Source organism: Pan troglodytes, chromosome 3 (genome assembly GCF_028858775.2).
Source record: "Pan troglodytes isolate AG18354 chromosome 3, NHGRI_mPanTro3-v2.0_pri, whole genome shotgun sequence".
NCBI classification, from domain to species: domain Eukaryota; kingdom Metazoa; phylum Chordata; class Mammalia; order Primates; family Hominidae; genus Pan; species Pan troglodytes.
In genome coordinates, this window is record NC_072401.2 from 100,730,567 (window position 1) to 100,757,968 (window position 27,402).

At 36.7% G+C, this 27,402-nt stretch overlaps 1 protein-coding gene and 2 long non-coding RNA genes across 6 annotated transcripts in view; 2 read left to right on the forward strand and 1 right to left on the reverse strand.

Annotated features, from left to right (window-relative positions):
* Nucleotides 1-13,513, forward strand: part of LOC104006141 (uncharacterized) — a 148,463-nt gene extending 134,950 nt beyond the window's left edge. The window contains exons 3-5 of one of the 2 annotated variants that reach the window (XR_010156650.1): nt 3,146-3,202; nt 11,516-11,754; nt 13,393-13,513. This is a non-coding gene — a long non-coding RNA (uncharacterized LOC104006141). The remainder of the gene's footprint in view (nt 1-3,145; nt 3,203-11,515; nt 11,755-13,392) is intronic. The other variant, XR_010156648.1, reaches the window with a different exon arrangement.
* Nucleotides 1,053-15,722, reverse strand: LOC744064 (alcohol dehydrogenase 1A). Of its 3 annotated transcripts, XR_001717049.4 has the most exons (10): nt 15,618-15,722; nt 12,297-12,398; nt 11,571-11,709; nt 9,428-9,515; nt 9,111-9,330; nt 7,040-7,300; nt 4,835-4,970; nt 4,119-4,257; nt 2,969-3,177; nt 1,053-1,334 (listed from the first exon to the last, which is right to left on the reverse strand). XR_001717049.4 is itself a non-coding variant. In XM_001166683.4 (9 exons), the coding sequence occupies exons 1-9, from the start codon at nt 15,633-15,635 to the stop codon at nt 1,310-1,312; spliced, it is 1,128 nt and encodes a 375-aa protein (XP_001166683.1). In that variant the 5' UTR covers nt 15,636-15,722; the 3' UTR covers nt 1,053-1,309. The 3 variants fall into 3 exon arrangements, 2 of the variants coding, with proteins under 2 accessions (XP_001166683.1, XP_009446334.1); XM_001166683.4 differs by lacking the exon at nt 2,969-3,177; XM_009448059.4 differs by lacking the exons at nt 2,969-3,177; nt 4,119-4,257 and having other exon boundaries at nt 1,094-1,334.
* On the forward strand, nt 15,657-25,365 carry LOC134809899 (uncharacterized). Its single transcript, XR_010156651.1, has 3 exons — nt 15,657-15,726; nt 24,533-24,720; nt 25,016-25,365. It is a non-coding gene; the product is annotated as an uncharacterized LOC134809899 (long non-coding RNA).
* The last annotated feature ends 2,037 nt before the right edge of the window (nt 25,366-27,402 follow it).

Consider the following 27,402-nt stretch of genomic DNA (forward strand, 5'->3'; position numbering starts at 1 on the left):
ACTTTATATCTAAGGTCTTTCATAATATGAAATAGAATGTAGATATTGCAACAAGTAGCATTTTTGGAGACAGCTGTAACTCCTTTACCAGGAATAACCTTTGCATGTCACATTTAGAGATAAAGCTCAAAATGCAAATCTTTCCCCTGAGAGTAGGAAAGCATTAACAAATAGGCACCACAAGTCTTTACATATTCAAAATATTAAACTAATTCTAGGATTGTATACTTGATTTAAGACATGGTAGTTAATAGAAAAGTTCTAGATTGAAAACAATTTTGCAAAAATATACATTTGTATATGTGTGTATATGTATGTCTATATGTCTATCTACTAGGAAAATATGTTGCTTAAGGTGTTTGTGCCATTTCTTAGTTACCAATTTTACATTCTGTGTTCACAGCTTTTGCCATCCCATCTCTACACTTAAAGCCACCGTATTACTTTTAATCACTTTATACCCATTTTCAATTATCATCTAAATAATCGTTTATAGCCATAAACTAATACTGTTTAGCCAATGAAGCACTTTCATGAGCAAAAATTATAGATTTTTTGAACATAATTCCAGGAATAGTTCAGTTTTTGCAATTAGTAATTGTACCTTAGTCATATGAAGCATGAAATCAGCTATTATTTTTAAAAATCAATTGTATATTGACCATAAAGACATAGTATAAATGTCAGAAAAACATTCTCCTTCACTGTAAGAAAACATGTGACATTTTATTTGAGTTCCTAAGAAATTTCCCGGATTTACAACTCTTGGACTTTTACCACCTGTAAATATGAGTATATCCTTTACCCTACTACAGCTTTTACCCTAGGAATTCGGTATATTTTATTTAAAAAAAAAAAAAAGGCGAAAATGCCGACAGTGAAAATTGAGATAGATGCAGGAGACTACAAGCACAATAGCCCAGCATGTGTATATTCAAGGCAAGTGAAGGGTCCCCTCCACTGGGATTCCATGACTAAAGATTATGAAGATACCAAAAATGCAGGAAGTCATAGGAAATAGCTTTTCTCAATGGCAAAGATGACACAAGTAGAATGGTTAAGAAGGAAGGTTTATTGGCTTCAATTCCCCAGCTGATGTTCAACACTTTATTTAGTTCTCATTTGGATTTTAAACATTTGCTTGAAAAATAAGTTTACATCAATTTCCATTTCTTTGGAAAGCCCCCAAATGTAATTTATTGATAAAATCTGTGATGAGCAGAATTAATGATATTTCCCAGCTGTTGCTCCAGATCATGTAGGGTAGAGGAGGCTGAAGACTGCCACAAGGGAAAACATCTGTATTGTCTCAAAACATCAGAATGGTACGGATACTGCAATAGGAAAGAAGAGACATTGTATTAACATTTAGACAACCCACATGCTTCCATGTGAGAGTCCAAGGAGCATTTGAAATGACTTAGTGAAAATCTGTCTGTTCTCAGCCACTCTAATCCCACCCCCATGCATTTGGGTCAAGTGAAGTCAAAGGAAAGCTCATCCTTTTTGGTTTTCTCTTGTGTTTTCTTCAACTTTAAGCTCACTCACAACATTCTGAGTATGCCTGTCATTTAGACTTCAATACTACGTTAGCATCTTCAAAAAATCATTGTTGTGTGCCCACGTTCCTGGTATAATAAGGAATATAAAACAACAATGGATAATAACTTGTGATAAGTTTTTGCTGTTTGTCACATTCTTCATGCATTTTCTGTCTTAAACTTCAACCTAAACATCAACACTAGGAGGTAGATTTTCATATTATTTTGATTTTAGAGATTATAAACACTGAGACTTAGAAAGATTTGTAACTTGGTCTGGTCGCACATCTAGTATAGAGTTTTGGGATTAAAACTCAAATACAAATTTGCACAAATTATAAGATGATAAATAACTTGCCTGAAAGAACTGATAATTTAACAAAGTTAAAACCATGCTGGAAGTTTAAAAGACCTTTGATACAGATATGTTTAAGGATTTTTAGAAGTAGAGAATAAAGTCGATTTGTATTAATTCTAAGATACTTCATTCTTGTGAAGATTACAAATGGAACATTTACACTAGAACTAATGCCCTTTCTATAAACCAACTTCTCATGAATACATATTTTTAGAAAATGATGGTCTTTGTGGCTCTTTAATAATTTTTAAAATATATATGTATTTGCATATGCATATATAAGAAAAATATATGCACATAATTCAGAGAATACAAGACAGCAGAAAGAAGAAAGTAAAGGTAATCCATAATCCCCCAACCTCGAAACAATCATTCTCAATGTTTTCTTGAATTTCTATCAACTTTTTACTAGGCATATGTACAAGTTTTACTGCTGTTGTTGAAAATTTGCGATATTGTATATAAAATTTATATTCTTTATTATATGAGCCTAAATTATATCATGAGAATTTCCCAATGATGTCATTTCTTTTTGATGGCCTCATTCATTTCTAATAGATGATTGGAATTTATTAAATCATTTTCCTCATGTTGAAATTTAGAATGTTTCTAATGTTTGATATTACAGAAACAAGTAAACATGCTGAAACACATATGTATGTTTGAATAGTTGATTATTTCTGTAGAATAGATTTCTAGAAATGGAATTGCTGGAACAAAAGATCCATTTTTTTTAAGGGTTTCTGATACATATTACCAAATTGCTTTCCCAAAAGGATGTATCAATTACTACTGAAAGTACATGAAAGTGCCTAGTCACCTTAGTCTTACCAATATTGAGTGTTACAATTTTTAATCTTATTGATAGGATTAATTATATTTACATATGCATATTACTATATGACATTCTCATAAAGTGAATTTAGGCATGCTTCATGACTTCTTATGTTGCTCAACACTATCTTCTGGTTTTGTTCATCTCTATATTTGCCATCATCTTTTCAATCCTATGATGATGATGATGATCACGATGATGATGTCAATGATAATGATGACAATGATAACTAACCTTTGATGGCTACTGTGTTCCATATATCCATGCGCTCTTGAGGGGCGGTGTGGTTTAATAGAAGTGAGATATTTGCTGACAACAAGATCTACCTTTGAATTCTGGCTCTCCTTCCTACCATCTGATGATTTTGACCAAGTCATGCCTTCTCTGAGTCTCAGTTTTCTCTTCTCTAAGATAGTGAGATTGAGACTGACACCGAGCATTGCCTGGGAATCACATAAGATAATGCAGGTAAGACACTTAGTAGAACAGCTGGTGCTCTGTGGGTGCTAGTTTCTTTCCCTCCTCAAGAATGTTGTCGGTTAAAGTATCTACTATAATAATTTTGTGAGTGCCAAAGAAACACTATTAAAAGTTGAAAATCTCGTGAAAATAAGAATGGGATAGCAGAAAAGTCTCAGACTCTGGAGCTAGAAGGCAGAAGTTAGATATAACTGCCTGTTTCCAGTTGTGCCTCATGTAAATGCAGGTGACAAAATTCATTTTATTAGCTGGTTGTGAGAGTTAAGTGTTAGAGACAGGAAATAGAATTGGCTTAGTTTTCTAAGCTTCAGACAAAAAGTAAGCCAAACATTTACCATAGTGTTTAGTATACTTCTCTTTTATAATAACTTTTATTGATAAAAAAATTTTTGTAAACTGCAAAAGAAAAAAAGGAAAAAGAAAAAACTAGTAATATCTACTTAGAAAACAAACTAAATATAGTTTCACATACTCCAATAATGAAAGTGTTGAGGATGTCCTGAAAATTATTTAAATATATAGCCACCTAATGTCAGTTTTATATAGGTGGCAGGCAGAGGCTTCAATGACACCATGTTATAATTATGGTTGTTTTAAAAGACTTTTTTTTTTTTTTGGCAAAGGTGATTGTTCTCTTTTAAAGAAGGCTGAGTGGCTCTGATCATTCGGATTTGCTGTAATCAACATAATTTGGCTTCAGCACAATAGGAAATGCAAAGCAACTGTTTTTAGCATCTCACAGAGGTTTTAAACTTCTCTTACAAGCTCTCCATGTAAAGACTGAACTGGTAATGGAAAAACCAAGGCACTCTAATTTTTCTCATCCTTCCACCTTTTCATTTTCTGCTAGACAATCCCCTACGGTAGAAAAAAAAGCAAAACACAAAACTAACTAAAAATCTACCTTTTCCCAGAGTGAAGCAGGTCAAATCCTTCATTTATTTTTTCAAAAGGTAAAACATGGGTTATTAATACATCCAATGAAAACTTCTTAGCCATAAAATCAGCCACAAGTTTTGGGACACATTCTTTACTCTTAAAGCCTGAAAAGAAGACGGTATCATTGTTAGATTCAACCAGGGTAAGTAGGAGAATTGAAGAGAAGATTTTCCAAATAAATGAAAGTTTAGAAAAGATGCTGCTTCCAGACTGCAACGACTGAGGTTAATAAGAGATACAGTACTTCAATAAGCTTTTACAGGCTCAGACTTAAAAAAAAATCACAGATAAACAAGGGTCCCTGGTTATTCTCTCTCCCACAGAGAAATCAGTACAGATGTTATGCCCAAAGGAACAAGTTTAACAGTTGTCTAAATTTGGGTGTAGATATGAAATATCGTTGTAGATTTCTGTGTCTTACTAGAAATTCCCATGCCTTACACAGTTACAAGTACAAAAACAGATGAAGAGGAACAGACTTTCTTAATGGTGGCATCAGAAATGTCTATTTTGGGACCTTCTGCCTGCATTAGTTCCATATCTAGTTGATTTGGAGACTGTAGATAGAAAAGGAATTTTAATTTATTTTTGATCTGCTTTTCAAAACCTTGCCTTGTCACTTGTAAAAGGGGAGATATGCTGAGGTTAATGAGAATTTGGCTCTGAAGCCTAACTACATACCACCAAGAATAGCTCCCTTCCAGGTACGTCCAGTCAGTAGCAGCATAGGGTTCATTGAGAGGTTTTGGGAATCAGGAGGTACCCCTACGATGACACTTGTGCCACATGCCTCATGACAACATAACAGGGAAGCCATCTGGAATAAAGTGAACACTTAGCATTCTTAACGTGGAGTCGCATAGTTCCTATTCATAATGCACAATATCATGTAATAGGCTTAACTGGATTGTGAGTGTGTAGAGGGAAGAGATTATGTCTTTTGCTCTTTCAGTCCCCTTTTTTGCACGGGATAGTGCTGTGGATTTAGGAAATGCCCAGAAAATGGTTTTTTAATGAAAGAATGGATGAATAAATTGGAGTGCACTTAATTTTTCCTAATAAAGGAATAAAGTGGTAGATATCATCACAAATATATATTAAGTCCAGTTCCTTATATAAGCATACAATTTCATCATCACATAATTCTTAGGCAATCTGTGAGTTGGTTAATTCATTTTTCATTGATTTATTACATAGGTATTTTGAACCCATTACTTTCAACCACATATTTTAATGGGAAACAAGATAAATGATTATATCACCAAAGTAGTCTCTTGTCTTGACTTGATGGTCTCCTTTTTTAATGGATTCCTATTCTACTGTCCATTTCTCAAATGGACATGTTTTAAACATTGTTTTTATCTCCCCAAATATATATAGGTTTTACATTAAAATACCCTGATTATTAGGGAACCTCAAAAGACAGTTCAGAAAGTCTTTTCCAGTGAGCTTTCTGAACATGTTCTATAGTTAGAAAATGGTTTAGGATTGCCCCAAGATATGTAATGATTAGTTCTTTGATTTTGGATTCTGACCTTTGGGAGACCAGACATCCTCAGAACATGTGGCTGTCAGATATTTGGTATCTTGAGATAAGATACACTCCCGTTCCACATGAGAAAATGGAGGAAGATACAGAAAAAGAACATTAGGAGAAAAGCTATAGCCCTGGAAAAAGTTGGAATCTCTTGACACTTCATTCATCTGTGGCATTTGTCCCAGGTCAAGGCTGCTGAGAGCATTGATCTCAGGGTGCTGCTCCGCATTACCCACACTGCTGGACCTTCTAGAAAATCACGGCAATGGAAACGTGTTGGTCTCTGGAGACTTTTTCAGTAGGATTCTAGAGAATTCTGGGTAGGCGAAATATAGCTAGAGATGTGTTTCCCATTGCCTTTGATATTTGTAACTGTTTGAAAGCAATACCATGTAATAAGCCAAAGATGATGTAAGTACTGCAAGATTGGAAATAGTATTTCATATCAATAATGCCAACTGAGGCCGGGCGTGGTAGCTCGTTCCTATATTCTCAGCATTTTTGGAGGGTGAGGTAGGAGATTTGCTTGAGCCCAGGAGGTTGAGGCTGTAGTGAGTTATAATTATGCCACTGTACTTCAGCCTAAGTGACAGAGTGAGACCCTGTCTCAAATAAAAAGAAGACATTTATTCGGAGCTTACCATATGACAGGCTGCACTGTGCTAAGTATATTACATGCATTGTCTCATGCAATCTATAAACAATGCCATGAGTATATAGCTTTGAAATTTGGGGGGGTGATAAAAATCTGTTGACTTTTCAAAGTATTCAGTCCTACTAGTATGGGCTCTAGTTTTGTGCCAGGTACTGTCCAGTTTCTGTGATAAAATATAGTGATGCATTTGAGCTTCACTTTCCTTAGGGCATATTTTTGTTAATAAAACAATAGTTGGCCTAAAATTGCTCACTTCTTTTGGCCAAATACTAATATGTTTAAAAAAATTGGAATTTATTAAGAACATATGCAAAAGTATTAAATCATTTTTGTTAAGAATGTGGCAGAAAAATAAAACATTCCAATTTGAGAACAGAACTTGTATTATTTATGTTTACTTTAACTTACAGTTTTTAAATAAAAATTAACAAAGTAATCTATAATCACTCAGTTAAGAAAAACAAGCCCTTTGCTTTTCCTCTAGAGGAAATATGACTTGAGACACGTTTGCATAGTTGATAGAATAAAAGATTCCTCATAACAATAAATTAAACAAGCCAGGTAACAAACAGATGATGGGAAATTTCCATTCATCATTAAAAATATCCTTTATACAGAAAACATATATTCTGCAGCCTAAATGCATCCTCCAAGTCGTAGAGGCAGAAATCTCAGGGCATGTCATGGTACATACCATGGTGTCAAGCCGACCGATGACTTCAAACGAAAAATCCACACCTCCATCAGTCATTTCCTTTAGCACCTCCTGGATGGGTTTCTTGTAGTCTTGAGGGTTGATGCATTCAGTGGCACCCAACTCTTTGGCCTTTGCAAATTTGTCCTTGTTGATGTCCACCGCAATGATTCTGGCTGCCCCAGCTGCTTTACAGCCCATAATAGCAGATAGGCCGACCCCTCCCAGGCCAAACACAGCACAGGTAGAGCCTGGGGTGACCTGTGTTTTCAGAAAATGCAAAAATGGATTAAGCAATGGTTGTTTGAAAGTGCCTAAACTTTATAAAGTGCCATGCCTAGTGTTTATCAAGAGCTGCTCAAACTCTTCTGTTCAATCTGTTATCAAAACCTCTTTTGGCTTCAGTTGCTTTATTTTTAAATTCATGGAGTTGAACTAGTTGAGTGGTTCTCAAACTGCTGCATATTGGATTCATCTGGGCAGGTTTAAAAATATCCCATAGTCCAGGTCACAGCCCATGCCAATTAAATGAGAAGCTCTGCAGGTGGAACTTAGTCCCCAGGTGACTCCAATGGGAAGGTCAGGCTGGGAACCAGGGGACTGGATGATCTTTGAGATCCAGATGGCAGTGATTACAATCTTGAAGGGACTCTCGATTGCTGAAATCCCTTGATAGCCAGCTTCAGTAACTCATACATACACAAAGGCAATATTTGGAAAATAAAATAAGTGGAAAAGGCTACTCCAGGAGACTGAAAAATATTCCACTTAAACCCTCAGTAATGAACTCCTTGGTTTATTTATGTTCAGTAGTCATGACCAGTATATCCCTGCTTTAAAAAATACACTACTGAATAACACAGTAATAAAATATTAGTCTATATTTTAATAATAAAATCTATTGTTATGAGTATCCTCATCTTCTGTTCTTGGGTAGGCTCACTTAGATCACCTGTTAAAATAGACGAGGCAATTGAACAAGGGACTAAGAGCTAAAGTCACAGAAATTTGGAAAAGATGCCATCTAAATTTTTTTAATTGGCCAGGGGATATTTATTAAACCTAGTCTCCCATAGTCCGCCTTCATTTTGTGTAACATGCTCTTCCTGTTCCAAATAATCTCATTCTTATATTCCCTTAAGGGTGTCTATTCATTCATTCATTCATTCATTCACCAAGTGGTATGCAATACTATGGGGGACAACACCATTTTCTAACTTACTTAGAAAAATACAAGGCTTGTGACTGTGATTTAAAAGTGCTAATAATTATGTATCGTGATCTAAGATTCAGCAGGAGATTAGTAAAAGATATTTTAGTCTCAGCTCTCATATTAACCAGCAGTGAGACTTTGGGCAAATATCTTTATATCTCTGGGCCTCGGTTTCATAAAATAAAGCATACTACTAGATTTTCAGCCTACTCAGATGAGGAGCCTTTAAAGAATTTCTGCTTGAAATTTATCACTTCTGAATATATGTGTGGTTTCATGCCAGGGGAGTTAGTTTTAGCAGTGAAATGTCATAATGAGTGAATTACGCATCACTGAAGCGTCATTACTTTCAGTCTAAGAATCCACAGAGTGGGTGAGCCTTGGTTTGGAAGTGCATCAGGTAAGGTTTTGGACTCTACTGTTGATCCTAATTCTGGGAGTAGAGGATCCACAGACTAGGTGCTCCTCAAGGGCAAACGCTTCATTTCATTTACTTTTGCTGTCAGAGCCTAGCAGAACCTATGGTGCCTGAGGCATGTGTAGGTGCTCTCTAATTGTAGAATGAATTACTAAATGAGTTCTCAGGCCTAATATTTCATGAGCTCATAAAGAGAAAATACAGAAGAGTAATTATTGAAAATGAAATCTTTACATTTTCTAAACTCTCAACAACTTTTTAATCTGATAAACACGTGAAATTTCTTGCATGTGCTCTCAATTCTTTCTGGATTGTGTTTCTATTCTTAGTCGACATTCAAAATCTACAAAAATAATCTTCGATTCTTGTGAGACATTCCTTCCCTTTCAGTTCCTGACAGTCTCCATGTAACTGTTTTTATCACCCATTGTCATTCTTACCTTGGCAACATTGACTGCAGACCCATAACCAGTTGAAAATCCACAGCCAATGAGACAGACTTTCTCTAGGGGCGAGGCTGCATCAATTTTGGCTACTGCATTTTCATCCACCACTGTGTACTGTGAGAAGGTGCTGATGCCAAGGAAGTGGTGGATGGGCTTCCCCCTGCAGGTGAACCTGCTGGTGCCATCCTGCAGGGTCCCCTGAGGATTGTTCACACTGGGCAGTGCAATACAAAGACACACAAAGGCATGAGACAGGAACATAACTAATGTGCAAACTCAATGTCTGCGCAGGGAGAGCATCAGAAACCTACTTGTTTTTCAAGCAGTAGTTGCTCTCCGGGTTTTTACAAATTCTGCATTTTCCACACTGAGGAAGAGCGAGTGGGATGACTTTATCACCTGGAGAGGGATAAAACAAATTCTTTTACAATTTCTATCCAGGTATCAATAGAGCAAAAACATAAAGCTCACATGTCTTTAAAACATTAGAAACATGTGTCTTTAAAAGTCTCCAAGAAATACAGTCCAATCACAAATATGTCATTTGTCATTGCCTGCCACAGCCTTGTTTCCAGTTTGGGTTTATAAGTGCCTGAAGATTCCTAAAGAGGACATGCAAATATGGGAAACAACATGGATTAGAAAAATTGCTTCCACTGTATTAACAGTTGCTTTCATGTAGTGTACCAATTTCTCCTGGAGGCTTTACAAACATTTAATTTAATCCTTAACTATTTAAATCTTACTGTAAGTATAAATATAAATTTTAGTTGAAAGTAGGGTATAATAGTTCCACTTGATGTTGGTAAGACCTGTTTTTAGTTATAGTTTGATTTACAATAAAAATGAGAATTTTGAACTAATTCTTTTCAAAGTGACTAGGTTTATCTTTATTATGAAATGAATGCTTTTAAAATGATCTCAGTTCTTTTTTTGAGGAAAACTATCAAAAATGGGACAAAGAACAATTCCAGAAATTCCTCTGGAAATTTCAACCCTCCACAATAAGTTAGGCACTTTTAGGATAAGAACTGACTTTGAAATGTTTTTAGCTGATAATTTGTGAATTACCTACTTTTCCCGTTACAGTGGAGGGAGCATGGGTAAAAAGTAAGGGTGTCATTTTGTTATTAACTTATTACTAACTAATTAGTTATTATTAGTATTATTTAGTAGTTATTAGTAGTAGTAGTTTAGTAGTTATTAGTTATTATTCAGTAGTTATTAATTTATTACTACTAAAGAAATTAGTAGGAGCTGAAACCCAAATTCGACAGTTCATTTTATTTTTCTGTTCACAGTTCAAATAAGTATTTGGTAAAGTGGCAGGTCCAATCTAGTGCCTAAAGTGATTTTTTAGACTGTAATCCCAGCACTTTGGGAGGCCGAAGCAGGCGGATCACGAGGTCAGGAGATCGAGACTATCCTGGCTAATATGGTGAAACCCTGTCTCTACTAAAAACAGAAAAAATTAGCTGGGTGTGGTGGCGGGCACCTGTGGCCCCAGATACCCGGGAGGCTGAGGCAGGAGAATGGCGTGAACCCGGGAGGTGGAGGTTGCAGTGAGCTGAGATCGTGCCACTGCACTCCAGCCTGGGCGACAGAGCGAGACTCCGTCTCAAAAAAAAAAAAAAAAAAAAAAAAAGTGATTTTTTTAGAATTAAACATAATTTTTATTTTAAATTACCTATGCTATCTATTCCACAAGACCAAGAAAAATGGTTGGCCCATAACATTTTATAGGTAAAATTTATGTGAAAATGATAGTATGGAAGTGTCCTAGTTATTCTCCCTTTATAATTAGTAATCCATAATCAGTCACATTCAAGCATGGCTGAAAGTAATAAGGCAGACATTGTTGATGGTGGATGGCTCTTTCTATGTTTCTTTCATTTCCTTTCACCTAGTCTGCTTCATTGATTCCTTGCTCAGGAAGAGAGACCACGTTGCAAGAGGAAATTGGTGAAGGGGCTGCATAGGTCACCTAAGAAAAGGTCATGCTCATTCAGCCGTAGCCATGTAGCCTCCATTTTGTGAACTCAGCACAGAACAATGTCCATACTTACGTTTTTTCCCTCCTCCCATTTCTAGTTGTCTGGGCCCTGACAGAAGACCGTGTTCAGCCAACACTAACACGGAAGTTACTAGATTATGAATGCCACACTAGTAGGCACTGTGTCCCTTTTGATCCTCACATATCTCCAGGCTCCAACCTGGTGCCTGGCATCTAGCAGATGCTCAGTACATAATTGTTGAAGGGTAGAATACATGCGTGCCTAAAGACATACATGCTTGAGTCAGGCAGGAAGAGAGGGAAAGAGGAAATCCCTGAAGTCCTGGCTGCGCGGTGACCTTGTTCAAGCCCTTTCGTCCCTCATTGCTTCTGTTTCCTCATTCAGGCTGGGAAATCTTAGGATGGTGAACCATCGTGTTTCCTGAGTGTGAATCCTGTACCTGGTTTGACTGTAGTCACCCCTTCTCCAACACTCTCCACGATGCCGGCTGCCTCATGGCCTAAAATCACAGGAAGTGGGGTCACCATGGTACCACTAACCACGTGGTCATCTGTGCCACAGATTCCTACAGCCACCATCTACAGAGTGAAGAGAAGATGTTTATGAAAGATTATGAGTCTCAGGTGAATTTAAAAATCCCAGTTTCCTGAAATTGCGCTTCCAAAATGTTTTCAAGGGTTTTACTAATAATCCCTACTATCCCAAGTATGAAAGATTCAGTTTATCCTCAAGGTTGACCAGGCTGAAACCCTCCTCTACCTTCCATTCTTGAAGTAAACAGTTTAGAATAATCTGTGAAGTAACTGATCCTGAAATAGTTAAGTCTTAAATAATATAAAAGAATGCATGCCTTTAAAAAATAGAAGCAGAAGTTGCAAATTAATACATAAAAATATCTAATGCTAATTGATTTTGAAGTCTTGATATATATCACTTTGAAATTTTTTTTCTGCACAAACACATAAATTCTTTTGTATTTTACTGGAATTACACTGTGTGCACTTTTTTAAAATTTAAAAATTTATATTTATACCTTTCCTTGACAACAAGTATATTCTATTTTCTGGATGATCATATAAAAATGACTCGGGATTTTTGGTTGTTTCCGTTTTTTAACTTTTCTGAGTTTTTAAAACTTAAATACAAATGGAAAAATGTATTTCACCTTAATACGAACTTCATGGGCCTTAGGAGGTGCAACCTCCACCTCCTCAATGGAAAAGGGTTTCTTTAACTCCCATAGCACAGCTGCTTTGCATTTGATTACCTAGAAAAGCAAACAGAGAGATGGCACCAGTGTTCTCCCACGCTTGCAGTCAGATATTGTGTCATTTCATCTTTGTACATACAACATCTAATCCCATGTCTGGTACCTAACAAGTGCTCTATAGAAATGATCACCTCTGATTTATAAAGAGAAAAGAATATATTTTAAAAAAGCAATAACATAAGGAAAGATAAACAGTTAACTATAATAACACACTGAGATAAAATGGAATATATTCATTAAGGCCATCCTTATGTTGTTGTTGTTTTTCTCCAAAGTTGTTTAATCCTGACATTTCCTAATGCTATGCTGAAAATGTCTCTTCACCCACAATTATTGGCTGGTACATCAAATTCTAAGTCACCTTCATTTTGCTGACAGAGTCAGTGTCTGTTCACATAAAATACACTGTTTTCTTTCTCAATTTTCTGCTTAGGCCAAAAGGATCTGAGTTTATAAGGATATATTTATCTTCCTGCCTGGGATGACATCTCTTTCTCTCTCTTTTCCTATTCTCCTCTTTTAATTTTCCCTCTCCACCACTTCTGTGTGTTACTTGTTCCAACACTCATTTGCAACTTAGCTTTGAGAGGCTGTACTGTTATCTGATCTATGTGTAGAGACTCCTTCCAGCTTTGATTTGAGCCCCAAATTACAAAGGTTAGAGTTGGGTGTGTGTGTGTGTGTATGTGTGTGTGTGTATACACTCAGACCTACACATACATATTTCAAAATTGGAGACACTGTGTGTTTGAATTTCTAGCTAGCAGATCTTATCCATAGATGTTCTTAAAAATAAAAGATGTACACATAATTTCCAGTGCTTGGCAATGAACTGTAATATCTGTCTTCATTGTGGTTAAGCATGTACAATTCACAAAACTCTTTCCAGAGAGAATCAACAAAATTGCAATTATGATAAAAATTCAATTGAAATTTGTTCTTCTGATAATTCGTTGTCATTATTTATTTGTCAAATTATTCAACTTTGCAGGATGTTCAACATGATCAATGCCAAAATAAATATCAGAATACTTGGAAGTAAAGTACTAATAGTAGGAGTTCCTGATTATCAGGTGCCTATGATGTGACAGGCACATTGTGGCCTGTGCTCGGTGAGTTATTTGCATTATATTTATTTATAAAATTTATTTTTAATTTCAATAGTTTTTGGGGTGCAGGTGTTTTCTGGTTACCTGGGTAAGTTCTTTAGTGGTGATTTCTGAGATTTTGGTGCACCCTTCACTCAAGCAGTGTACATTGCACCCAATATGTAGTCTTTTATCCCTCACCTCCCCTTTCAACCTTCCCCCTCGAGTTCCCAAAGTTCATGATATCATTCTCATGCCTTTGCATCCTCATAGCTTAACTCTCTCTTATAAATGAGAACATATGATGTTTGGTTTTCCATTTCTGAATTACTTAGAATAATGGTCTCCAGCTCCATCCAAGTTGCTGCAAAGGCCATTATTTTATTTTATTCTGTTTAATGGCTGAGTAGTATTCCATGGTATATGCACACCATATTTTCTTTATCTACTTGTTTGTCGATGGGCATTTAGGTCAGTTCTGTATTTTTGTAATTGCAAATTGTGCTGCTATAAACAACATGCATTATTTTAAAATCTCGTAAGGATGCTACCAGGACAGTACTATTGAATTATTGGCTTTATTTTACAGCTGAAATAATTGAGGATCCATTGACTCAGTGATTAACTAATTTCTCTAAAGTCTCAAAGCTGGCTTTCCAGAGAATAAAGATGAATCTAGCCTTATGTTTTCACTACTCGTTGGCAGTAAAAAGTTAGCAAAAAGTTAAACAGCAACAATAATAATAGTGGCTAATAGTTATTGACTTATTTCTATATCCCAAATATGATTTTAAGTTCTTTATAGTATTCATTTATTGAATTATCACAACACAACTACTTTATGAAATAGTTAGTATTGTCACTATTTAGCATTTGAGGAAAATATAATGCAGGATGTATAAACATAAATGAAATGCTGACAACAAGCTAAGTTATTGATGTTGTGCCCAAGAGGGGAGGTAATTGTCTATTTCATCAGTTATTATTTTCATTAATATGATTGGTTTATACTTTTGCTCTAGGAACTCATTATTTCTTTTAAGTTGAGTTTGGTAAATTTAATTTTTTTGCTAATTGTTTTCTATGTGGAATGTACATATTAATCAGTAATGAATGAAAGTAAAGTGAGGTGGAATAAGAACAGTAACAATGGGCCACCCATGTGATTTCCAACCAGTCTTATTGATATGAACCTGTTTTGTCACAGAGTGTATAGAGAAGCCTCAGAGCCTTTAAACTGAGTTATCATAGTGAGATATTTTACTGTGTAATACACTCCTAACACAAAAAAGGACTGGAAATAGTTGCACAAATTTTTGTAATTAGGCAATTAAAATATAAATTGATTATATTGTATTACCACATGCATTTTTGTGCACCTATAAACACATTGAACAATTAAGATATTTATGGAAGGCAAAACCAAATATCTGTGTTCCTAGTGCTAATAAGTGATTCAAATTGTATTATTAATTTTCTGTAAAACCATATTGACTTTTATATGGGGAAGATACTGTTCCATAGGATTACTCTGGAAATTGCCTGAATTGTGTCCTACTAGACCCTTTTAAATCAGAATTTGAATGTTGATGTTGTCTTGCTTAACCTTGATGATTCTAATGCTGTGAGACCAATGAGCATTTTGTAAACTATTTTATGTTAAGGTTAAAAGGGTATTTCAAAGTCTTCTAAATCAAATCCTCTCATAAAACTTTCATCAGACTTTCTTGTATTCACAAAAAATATAAATACAAATAATAATACATTTAAATTATGGTACCTTAATATAAAGAAAACTTCTTGATGAAAGACATTTCTAACTTTGGCTTTACAAATTAATCGTGATTAGCTTGGAATAAACTATCACTTTACCGCAAATGTCTTTAATGTGGGAAATAAACACTTCATAGATAGAGATTCTATACATTCTTTTTGAAGGTATTTAGGAATAGCTTATTTCCACTGTAGTTCAGTATACATTACATATTATAGCATATATTGCATATCATATTTCAGTGTATCATTTCTAATTTAGATATGAATTTTAAATGATTCATCAAATACTGTATTACTTTCTTTGTTATATTGATGAGAATATAGTTCCAACAGTAATATATTTTTTGCTTACTTTTCCTGCTGTGCTCATGTTGATTCTGTCTTCTCTGCAGACCAGGAGACTGGTGAGTCCTTGTGGATTTCTTCCCTGCTCAAGTGCATAAAGCAGGTGTATTGCACAGGTATTTATTTATTTTTTTTGCTTGAATAACACCCAATTCCAGTTCCACACATGATCTAGGTCTTTAAGCCACACCCATTAGATTATTCTGACTGTCAAATCATAAAGAAGAGGGCAATGAACCAGCAATCAATACATTGATTTTTCCAATTTCAGATAAGATTTTGTTTTCATTAGGTTAAATATTAAGTTAAAGTGATAAAGCTTAATCATTTTCTCTTCTCCTCACTTTATTCCTCATCTGTCAAATTTCTTGTTTCTCCTCTCTTAGTCCCACAGTGGTCATTCAAAGTTCTGTTTTCCCTTTGTCTGCATTAAGCTCCAGCTTTGAATCCAAATGGTGCAGTTAGGAAGGAGGAGGAACAAAGAAGCAGGGCAAATAAAGATGACAGCCAGGAGCCAGAGGAATGTGTTTGACTCAGGACTCCCCTTCTCTTCATAGAGAATCAGATACTCAATCACAGCAAAGGTGCTCACCCTGCTAAGCATTTTTGCTCCACCTCAAACCAATCAGCATTGACTGAGCCCCTCTGTGTGTCAGGCACTAAGCTGGGTCCAGTGGATGGCAGTGATAAATAAGACATTACCTCTATCTACCAGAGGCAGTATGGGGCAAAGGTGATGGCATGCTTTTTGGGACCTGGCAGACCCTATTCCTTACTAGCTCTGTGTACTGGCACTTATTATTTCACTTTTTTTTTTGCCTTAGTTTGTTTACCTGTAAGATGAAGAAGAATAATAACATTTTAAATGACTGTTTAGTGAATATAGCACCATTTTAAAGGACTGTTTAGTGAATAAATGATATAATCTATGTAAAGCACTCATCATAGAGTTTGACAGGTAGGAGCACCCTACTAAATGCTAGCTACAATTATTATTCATAAAAGGAAGCTCACAGTCTATGGGGAAAAGATACACAGGCAGCCAAGTCTACATATCAGCCTGGCTGGGAAGTGCGCTATCACAGGGATCAGTTAGTGCTTTGGGGACAGAGACAGAGGTACTATTCAGAATGAAGGCCTCAGGGGAGGCATTATAGATGAACAGGTATTTGAGGTAGATTTTAAATAATTGTGGGAAATTCAGACAAATCCTCACTGGATCATTTCTATTGCCCTTTGATCAATGTAACTAGTTTACGCATGGCTGTCCAAGTTTATGAGTTTAATTTTTCTTTTATCCACACTTGGAGGCACTGCACAGGCAGCTGTTTAATCAGATGCAGTCTGTCAACATGAACATGTCAACATAAAGGACATATCTCTCTAGAATTGCAAAGGGAACATTTCAGTAAGCTTTAACTACGTAGGCACTGAGACTCACACCAAGACTGAGAAACATTCACCCAATAGAGAAGCAAGGAAGGTCCTACGATTTCAGTTGCTTCTGAAATGTATCAAGGTAAGAATATAGCCCCAGATCTGATGTTCAGCATTCAAGGCTACATAATATGGCTTCAACCTTCTCATCTACCTACTCCTCCCCATTCTCCAATACAGGGCGTATGTGCTTTAGAAGCTTGTATCTCCATGGTCCTCCAAAGAGGAATCTATTTAACATTCAAGCCCTTGCTCATCATGCTCTTTCTCTTCTTTTCTGTCCCTCTGGCCCATTCAAATCCTACCCAAAATTTGAGATGCAGGACAAGGTCACCCTCGTGGAGGTATATTAACTCCATCTCACTGTTGTGCTTTATGTCTCTGCATCCCTGTCATGCTAGCATCTCTCCTGTGGTTTTGGGTCTGTTCCCTTTTGTCGCCCTCTATATTTAGTGTAGAGATCAGTCTCCTAATTTCTACTGGAAATTTCTAGTCAGGGATGTTCTTAAATTTCATTTATATCATCAACTATACCTAGCTCCATGTATACTGTAGGTGTTTAATGAGTGATTGTTGAATTCTTATGCTCATTTATGTTAGGACAGGCACTGTTCTATGAGCAGTCCCATAATCCAGAAGATCCGGTGTCTCCTCTTTAAGGGTTTACAGATTAGCAGTGGGATTGGCTGTGGTCAGGTAGACAAGACAGAGAACCCTCCTGTGAAGCAGGAAGTGGTCGTGCCAGGAGAAGAGTTCAACGTGGAATTCAAAGGAGGAAGATCCTACTCCGTCTTTTCATTATGCATTCTCAGCTCTTAACTCAATGTCTGGCACAGAGTGAGTGCTCAGATATTTGTTGCTTAAATTAAAGAAATGACTTCTACTTTTAGGGTGAGGAAACCTTGAAAGAAAGGTATTTTATTAAGATGTATCAAGAAAAATGGGTCATCAGGAGGCAAAATGGAGGAGGATAGGAGGCAGGACTAACTTGCACCTGCTACTTGGATGAACAGAGCAGTTCATGGAGACCCACATTGTGAACTTTTGCTCCAAGAACTACTGCAGGGACATACCAGGAAAGCAGAGAGAATCCACAGACCCTTTGAAGGCGGTGGACTGCTGCTCTAGGCTCTGTGGGACAGCAAAGGAAATGTGAGCCAGCTTGCTTTCTCAGTTGCAGGGCTTACAGCCTGGGGCAATTTCTCAGCTCTACTCACCAGCTGACTGGAAGGAAATAAACACATTTTTGTTGGGGGCTCATGGTGGGAGTGAGACCGGCCCTCAGACTCTGGGCTGCATGGGAGCTGTGTGAGGCCTGTGGCTGCCAGCTTTCCCCCACTCCCCTGATGACCTGTATGACATGGCAGAGACAGCTGTAATCCCACTGGGAACATAACTCCATTGGCCTGGGAACTACACCCTCATCTCCCAAATCAGCCACAGCAAGCCCTGACCAAGGAGAGTCTAAGCTCAGACATGTCTAGCCCTGCCCCTAGTTGATGGTCTTTCTCTACCCAGCCTGGTAGCTGAAGAAAAGGACATAAGCTATTGGGGGGGCTAGTCCAACTTATAGTAATCAAAAAAACAATACAGGGTGTGAATGAGAAAATATCTAGTGAAATAGATAACATAAGAGAAAAACAATCAAAACTTCTGAAAACGAAGGACAGAGAGAATTGCAAAATGCATTGGAAAGTCTCAGCAATAGAATCAAACAAGTAGAAAAAAGAACTTCTAAAAAACAAGTCTTTTAAATTAACACAATTAAACAAATACAAAGAAAAAAGAATATTTAAAAAAGGACAAAGCCTGCATGAAATTTGTGATTATGTTAAATGACCAAACCTCAGAATAATTGGTGTTACTGGAGAAGAAGAGAAATCTAAAAGTTGCAAAACATATTTGAGGGAATAAACAAGAGAAACGTCCCTGGCCTTTCTAGAGACCTAGATATCCAAATATCAGAAGCTCAAAGAACACCTGAGAAATTCATCACAAAAAGATCACCGCCTAGGCACATAGTCATCAGGTTATCTAAAGTCAAGACAAAGGGAAGAATCATAAGAGCCGTGAGGCAAAAGCATCAAGTAACCTATGAAGGAAAACCTGTCAGATTAACAGCAGATTTCTCAGCAGAAACCCTACAAGCTAGAAGGGATTGGGGTCCTTTCTTTAGTCTCCTTAAACAAAACAATTACCAGCCAAGAATTTTGTGTCCAGCAAAACTAAGCTTCATAAATGAAGGAAAGTTACAGTCTTTTTCAGACAAACAAATGCTGAGAGAATTCATCATTATTAAGCCAGCACTAAAAGAACTGCTAAAAGGAGCTCCAAATCTTGAAACAAATCCTGGAAACACATTAAAACATAACCTCTTTAAAGCATAAATCTTACAGGACCTATAAAGCAACAACACAATGAAAAAAAAAAAAACAAAGTATACAGGCAACAATGGCATGATGAATAGAATTGCACCTCACATCTGAATACTAACGTTGAATGTAAATGGCCTAAATGCTCCACTTAAAATATATAGAATGGCAGAATGGATAAGAATTCACCAACAAAGTACCTACTGTCTTCAAGAGACTCACCTGACACATAAGGACTCACATAAACTTAAGGTAAAGGGGTGGAAAAAGATATTTCATGCAAATGAAAACCAAAAGCAAGCAAAAGTAGCTATTCTTATATCAGACAAAACAAACTTGAAAGCAACAGAAGTTAAAAAAGACAAGGAGGTACATTATATAATGATAAAAGAAAGAACTATTTCAACAGGAAAATATCACAATCCTAAATATATAAGCACCTAACACTGGAGGTCCCAAATTTACAAAACAATTACTACTAGACCTAAGAAATGAGATAGACAGCAATACAACAATAGTAGGAGACTTCAATACTCCACTGACAGCACTAGACAGGTCATCAAGACAGAAAGTCAACAAAGAACCAATGGATTTAAACTACAGCCTACAACAAATGGACTTACCAGATATTTATAGAACATTCTACCCAACAACTGCAGAATATACATTCTGTTCATCAGCACATGGAACATTCTCTAAGTTAGACCATATGATAGGTGAAAAAACAAGTCTCAATAAATTTAAGAAAATTGAAATTATGGCAAGTACTCTCTCAGACCACAGTGGAATAAAATTTGAAATAAACTCCAAAAGGAACCCTCAAAACCACGCAAATACATGAAAATTAAATTATCTGCTCCTGAATGGTCACTGGGCCAACAGTGAAATCAAGATGGAAATTAAAAAGTTATTTGAACTGAATGATAATAGTGTTACAACCTATCAAAACCTCTGGGATACAGCAAAGTGATACCAGGAGGAAAGTTCATACCATTCATTAAATGTCCACATCAAAAAGATTGAAAGAGCACAAATAGACAGACAATCTCAAGTCACACCTCAAGGAGCTAGAGAAACAGTAACAAACCAAACCCAAACCCAGCAGAAAAGAAATAACCAAGATCAGAGCAGAACTAAATGAAATTGAAACAAAAAAATACAAAAGATAAATTTTAAAAAGCTGTTTCTTTGAAAAATAATATTGATAGACCATTGACAAGATTAACCATGAAAAAAAGATGGACGATCCAAATAAGCTCAATTAGAAATGAAATGGGAAAAATTACAACCAATCCCACAAAAACACAAAAGATCATTCAAGGCTACTATGAACAAGTTTTTGTGCATAAACTAGGAAACCTAGAGGAGTTGGATAAATTCTTGGAAAGATACACCTGGCCTAGATTAAACCAGGAAGTAATAGAAACTCTGAAGAGACCAATAACAGCCCTGGACCAGACGGATTCACAGCTGAATTCTATGAAACATTCAAAGAAGAATTGGTACCAATCCTATTGACACTATTCCAAATGATAGAGAAAGAGAGAATCTTCCTTAAGTCATTCTATGAAGCCAGTGTCACCCTAATACCAAACCAGGAAAGGACATAACAAAAAAAGAAAACTACAGACCAGTATCTCTGATGAACATAGATACAAAAATTCTCAAGAAAATACTAGTGACCTGAATCCAACAGTATATCCAAAAGATAATCCACCATGAAAAGTGGGTTTCATACCAGGGATGCAGGGAAGGTTTAACATATACAAGTCAATAAATGTGAGACCAGTCATAAACAGAATTAAAAACAAAAATCACATGATCATGTCAATAGATGCAGAAAAAGCATTTGACAAAATCTAGCATCCTTTCTGATTAAAACCCTCAGCAAAATCAGCATAAAAGGGATATACCTTAAGGTAATAAAAGCCATTGACAACAAACCCACAGCCAACATAATACTGAATGGGGAAATTTGAAAGCCTTCCCCTGAGAAATGGAACAAGACAAGGGTGCCCACTTTCACCACTTTTATTCAATACAGTACTGCAAGTCTTAGAGCAATCAGATAAGAGAAAGAAATAAAGGGCATCCAAACCAGTAAAGAGGAAGTCGAACTGCTGCTGTTTGCTGATGACATGATCGTATACATAGAAAACCCTAAAGACTCATCCATAAAGCTCCTAGAACTGGTAAATGAATTCAGCAAAGTTTCAGGATGTACACACATCAGTAGCCCTGCTATATACCAACAGCGACCAAGCTGAGAATCAAATCAAGAACTCAACCCCTTTTACAATAGCTGCAAAAAAATTTAAATACTTTAGAATATTCCTAACAAAGGAGGTGAAATACTTCTACAAGGAAAACTACAAAACACTGCTGAAAAAATCATAGATGACACAAACAAATGGAAACACATCTCCTGCTCATGAATGGGTAGAATCAATATTGTGAAAATGAACATACTGCCAAAAGCAATCTGCAAATTTATTGAAATTCCCATCAAAATAGCACTGTCATTCTTCACAGAACTAGTAAAAACAATCTAAAATGCATATGGAACCAAAAAAGTCCCCACATAGCAAAAGCAAGACTAAGGGAAAAGAACAAACCTGGAAGCATTACATTACCCAACTTCAAATTATACTATAATGCTATAGTCACCAAAACAGCATGGTACTCGTATAAAAACAGGCTTGTAGACCAATGGAACAGAATAGAGAACTCAGAAATAAACCCAGATACTTACAGCCAACTGATCTTTGACAAAGCAAACAAAAACGTAAAGTGGGGAAAGGACACCCTATTCAACAAATGGTGCTGGGATGGTTGGCAAGCCACATGTAGAAGAATGAAACAGGATCCTCATCTCTTAACTTACACAAAAATCAACTCAAGCTGGATCAAAGACTTATATCAAATACCTGAAATCATAAAAACTCTAGAAGATAACATTGGAAAAACCCTGCTAGACATTGGTTCAGGCAGAGACTTCATGACCAAAAACCCAAAAGCAAATGCAACAAAAACAACGATAAATAGATGAGACTTAATTAAACTAAAAAGCTTCTGCACAGCAAGAGAAATAATTAGCAGATTAAGCAGACAACCCACAGAGTGGGAGAAAATCTTGGCAATCTATACATCTGACAAAGGACTAATATCAATAATCTACAAAGAACTCAAACAAATCAGCAACAGAAAAACAAACAATCCCATTCAAAAGTGGGCTAAGGATGTGAGTAGGCAATTCTCAAATGAAAATAAACAAATGGCCAACAAACATATGAAAAAATGCTCAATATCGCTAATGATCAGGGAAATGCAAATCAAAACCACAATGTGATGCCTTCCTACTACTTCAAGAATGGCCATAATCAAAAAATCAAAAAATAATACTTGTTGGTGTGGATACAGTAAACAGGGAACACTTTGACACTGTTGGTTGGAATGTAAACTAGTGCAACCACTATGGAAAAAAGTGAGGAGATTCCTTAAAGAACTAAAAGAAAATCTACCATTTGATCCGGCAATTCCATTACTTGGTATCTACCCAGAGGAAAAGAAGTCATTATAAGAAAGAGATACTTGCACACGCATGTTTATAGTAGCACAATTCACAATTGCAAGAATATAGAGTCAGCCCAAATGCCCACCAATCATTGACTAGATAAAACACATACACACACAAACACTATGGAATACTACTCAGCCATAAGAAGGAACTAAGTAATGGCACTGGCAGCAAGATGGGTGGAATTGGAGACCATTATTCTAAGTGAAGTAACTCAGGAATGAAAAACCAAATATCATATTTTCTCACTCATAAGTAGGAGATGAGCTATGAGGACACAAAGGCAAAAGAATGATACAATGGACTTTGAGGATTCAGTGATAAGGGTGGGAGGGAGGTCAGGGATAAAAAACTAGTCATTATGTACAGTGTACATTGCTCAAGTTATGAGTGCACCAAAATCTCAGAAATCACCACCAAAGAACTTATTCATGTGACCAAACACCACCTGTTCCCCCAAAACCTATTGAAATAGAAAAAATAAATAAATAAAATAAAAAACCTGTTATCAATCCCAAAATAAAATTATCAGTTACCCCACAAAAAGGATTTATCAAGAAAGATGAGATGGAATTGAAAGGTATATATGCAATCAACAGTATGGACAAATAATATTGAATACCTTTTTTCCACACCCTTTTATTCATTTTTCTGTTTAATCATCTCTCGCATATGGAGACCTAGCATTTAAGGGAATTATAGCCACTACCACCTTGTTTTCAAGGCCATAATGAATTTGGAAATGTGGTATCCACTTATGAGCTTCCATCACATTTTGAGCATATGGCTCCATGAAATACTGAAAGCACTTTGGGATAAACTCCATACAGTCAGGAGATCTTTCTTAATACCATCTGGCAACTACTCTGTGCTTACTCTTTGTCCCACCTTCTAAAGGTTTAGATGGGCAGGTGGGAAGAGCAGTTGTCACATTATTGAAAGCCAGTGTTCTAGTATCAGAGGGCCATAGCAGGCCTGGAGCAACATCTAGAATGTCCAAAGGTAACCCTGTCAATCTCTGGGGATCACAGGGCATCACTTTCCTCTACTTCTTCCTCTATGTGTGTCTCTGCAAGCCAACCTGATTCTATATTACATTTTCACAAAGTACCATATTCTAAATTTAGCTTATCCAGGGAGATGATATACTTGATTCACTTTGGGGGAGTGATCCTCTGCCTGGTAGGCAGAATAATGGCCCTCAAAGAAGTCCACTCCCAATCCCTGGAATATAGAAATACGTTGCTTTACAGGGCAAAAATGGATTTTGTAGATATGATTCAGTTAAAGGTCTTGGGATGGGAAGATTAGCTTGGATTATCCAGGTGAACCTAATCTAATCTTATGGCTTCTTAAAATTGATGAGCTTTTCCAGGCTGAGATCAAAGAGGGAGATGTGTCTACCTGCAGATCTTAGATGGCCATGTTTGCAACAGAGGTGTGTTAGTTTTCTATTGCTGATGTAACAAATTACCGCAAGCTCTCTTGGAAGGTTAGTGGAAGGCAAGGATTGGCATCTCTAATATAATTATACAGGTAATGATGAGCAGTGCGAAGATGTGACTCCAAAGCCTGGAGAAGGACAGCCCAGCATCCCTGCAAGAGATCCAACTGTCTTCTTTTCTGCAGAGGTCCATAATTTACATGGACCTGACAAAGAATATTGTAACTTGCAGAAATTATCTTCAGTTCAAATCCTTCATTTTGGGGGTTTAAATAACTTGGTAAGATAATGAGATTAATATTATTGTAAAGATTGCTAGAAAGAATTGTAACATTTCATGTATGTGCATAAATAACAACCTTAAAGCATGTTTTGGGATGAGGTGCAAAATGAAAATTGGGAGAGGGACTTTAGTAGCAGTAAACAGAACTTGAGAATGGAATAGATGCATACTCTATAGCACATTGCAATAAATAGAATACATTTTAAGTTCCTAGAGAAATTTTTGAAAATGCCACATTCAAAGCCATCAATTCCTACTCAATTAGCATTTCATTTTGATTTTGGTACTGAAGCCCAAGATGTCGAGGGAGCGGAAATACTTGCTGGTCTTGCAGCGGCTGTGGAGCCTGGAATCCTGCCAAGAAGAGCATGTGTGAGAGATCAGAATGTTTGCTTACATTCCTCCTGTGAAGGGAGTTGGGAAATAACCTAAGAAGCCCAATCCAAAAACAAAGATGTACCATCCAGTCTTCTCTGTGAGAACCAAACCACAAACCATCTGAATGTTCCAAAAGTGTTTTGATGATGTATTGATGTATTTTAAATTATCCTGAAAATGTTCTTGGCAGATGCTTAAACGTGTAATTACTGAGATGATGTAGAAATACCAAGTGTTTATTAAAACAATACAGAGTAATACAAATGGTATGGTTGTCACAATATAAAAGTATCTAAAAACTAAAGAGTTCTTTAATGGTGGAGATTGTTTTCCTTTTTGAAGTTAAAATATAAATTTTTGTAAAAAACACGAATTATTACTATTTATAGCTAACATTTATGGAGTGCTGACTATGCTCATTTTTGAGCATACATTGCCTCATTTAGTGCAATGTTTAGCATTAACTTATGAGGTAAATGCCATTGCCATGCACATTGTACAGATGAAGACATTGAGGTTTAGAGAGATTGCATCAATTTCCCAATGTAACACAGCTAGTGGTGGGGCCAGGATTCCAGGAAGCCTAACTCTAGAGTTTAATAACCTAAAGAATAATAGGTAATATCCTTGCCACTCTCAGCATGTGCCAGTTGCTGTTCCAAATGGTTGGTTCAAATTATGTACTCATGTAAACCTCAGAATAACTCTATGAGGTAGGTTCTACTATTATTTTCATAGACACATATTTTATATGTCTATGTCAGCCTTAAAGCCACTTTTGAGTTTTTTAGCATATTTTTGAGAACACATCAACTTTATTTCCATTTAAATTGCTTGAGACACAGCATGATTGTTGATATAGTCTCTGGAAATTTTATTCCCAGCTGCGTTATCTCTCTGGAGTATTTGACTTACTCCCATGTGGGCAGGAGGTGCTTTGCATCTGGCCACACCTGCCATCCTGGAGCCTTCTCACCCTCGTCCTGGGGAATCCCTTCCCTCTCCCCCGGGTGAGAGCATCAGCTTGTCAGATATCACATCTTTCTTTGAATTAATTATCAGTTTGGGGGCACTTCATTAGTTATCGTCTGGAGAAAAGGTACACCACGGCATAAATTTATTGAGATCTTTTATGTTTCTATTGGATTTCTACTCTGCTGTGATGATTTTCAATTCTCAATTGCCCTCTTGGGCCCCAGAGTGCTGGCAGCTGGGCATGTGTCTTCTGCACGGAAACTTCCAAAATCATCCTTTGAAAAATCTGACCAGCCCAAGAGAAAATACCCACCCTTACTGACATTATATTCCCCAGCAATTAATCCCACCAGAGAGTTCTATAGCAAATCTCACATGACACAGATGCCACCCATGTATTCAGAGCTTCCCGATAGCTCGTTAGTGCCCCATCCTGCAACAGAAGACAACCAAGATCATCAGAAATGTGGAGTGATTCCAGCTTTGTAATAGGAAAGATAGAAACAAAGCAAAGAAAAAAGAAGTTAGAAGAAATAATCCATGAAGTGAAATAATACAAAATGTTTTTAAAAGCTGTTATTATTTACAAAGAGAAAAGATACATGCATGAAAGAAGACTATGATATCATTAAAAAATCTCTTCAGAATTGAGGCCAGGCGCGGTGGCTCACGCCTGTAATCCCAGCGCTTTGGGAGGCCAAGGCGGGCGGATCACAAGGTCAGGAAATCGAGACCATCCTAGTTAACACGGTGAAACCCCGTCTCTACTAAAAATACACACACAAAAAATTAGCCGGGCATGGTGGCGGGCGCCTGTAGTACCAGCTGCTCGGGAGGCTGAGGCAGGAGAATGGCGTGAACCCGGGAGGTGGAGCTTGCAGTGAGCCGAGATATCACGCCACTGCACTCCAGCCTGGGCCAGAGCGAGACTCCGTCTCAAAAAAAAAAAATCCAATTATAAGCGTCTTGGGAGAAAAAAGGCAAAATCCAGGACTACCCAGGTAACCAGGTAACTCCAAAAGCTTGTTTACATTAATCTTGCAAGTCTATAGCCAAAAATCTATTTGACCTTATAATAATTTCATGTTTAATCGCTCTGAAAGTTTTCTATTAAGGCCTAGGAGAATTTTCTTATATCCAGACTTATATGTCTGCCATTGATAATCTTAGGTTCCTGAATGATCCAGTAAGAAAAACGTTTCTATGACTCTGTGAGTAATATCATCACAAGGCTTTAGAGGTGGCTGTGATAGTTTATATTATTTTGACCTTTATGTGGTCAGAAGTTTTTTTTTTAAGTGATTAAAATCTCAATTACAGTACCTT

Excerpts from the sequence above, each read along its gene's own strand:
- LOC744064 (XM_001166683.4), bottom strand. Across the intron at positions 9,331-9,427 it reads AACTACTGCTTGAAAAACAA|TGTGAACAATCCTCAGGGGA; the intron begins GTAGGTTTCTGA and ends TGCACTGCCCAG. Across the intron at positions 4,258-4,834 it reads GAAGGGAGCTATTCTTGGTG|GCTTTAAGAGTAAAGAATGT; the intron begins GTATGTAGTTAG and ends TCTTCTTTTCAG.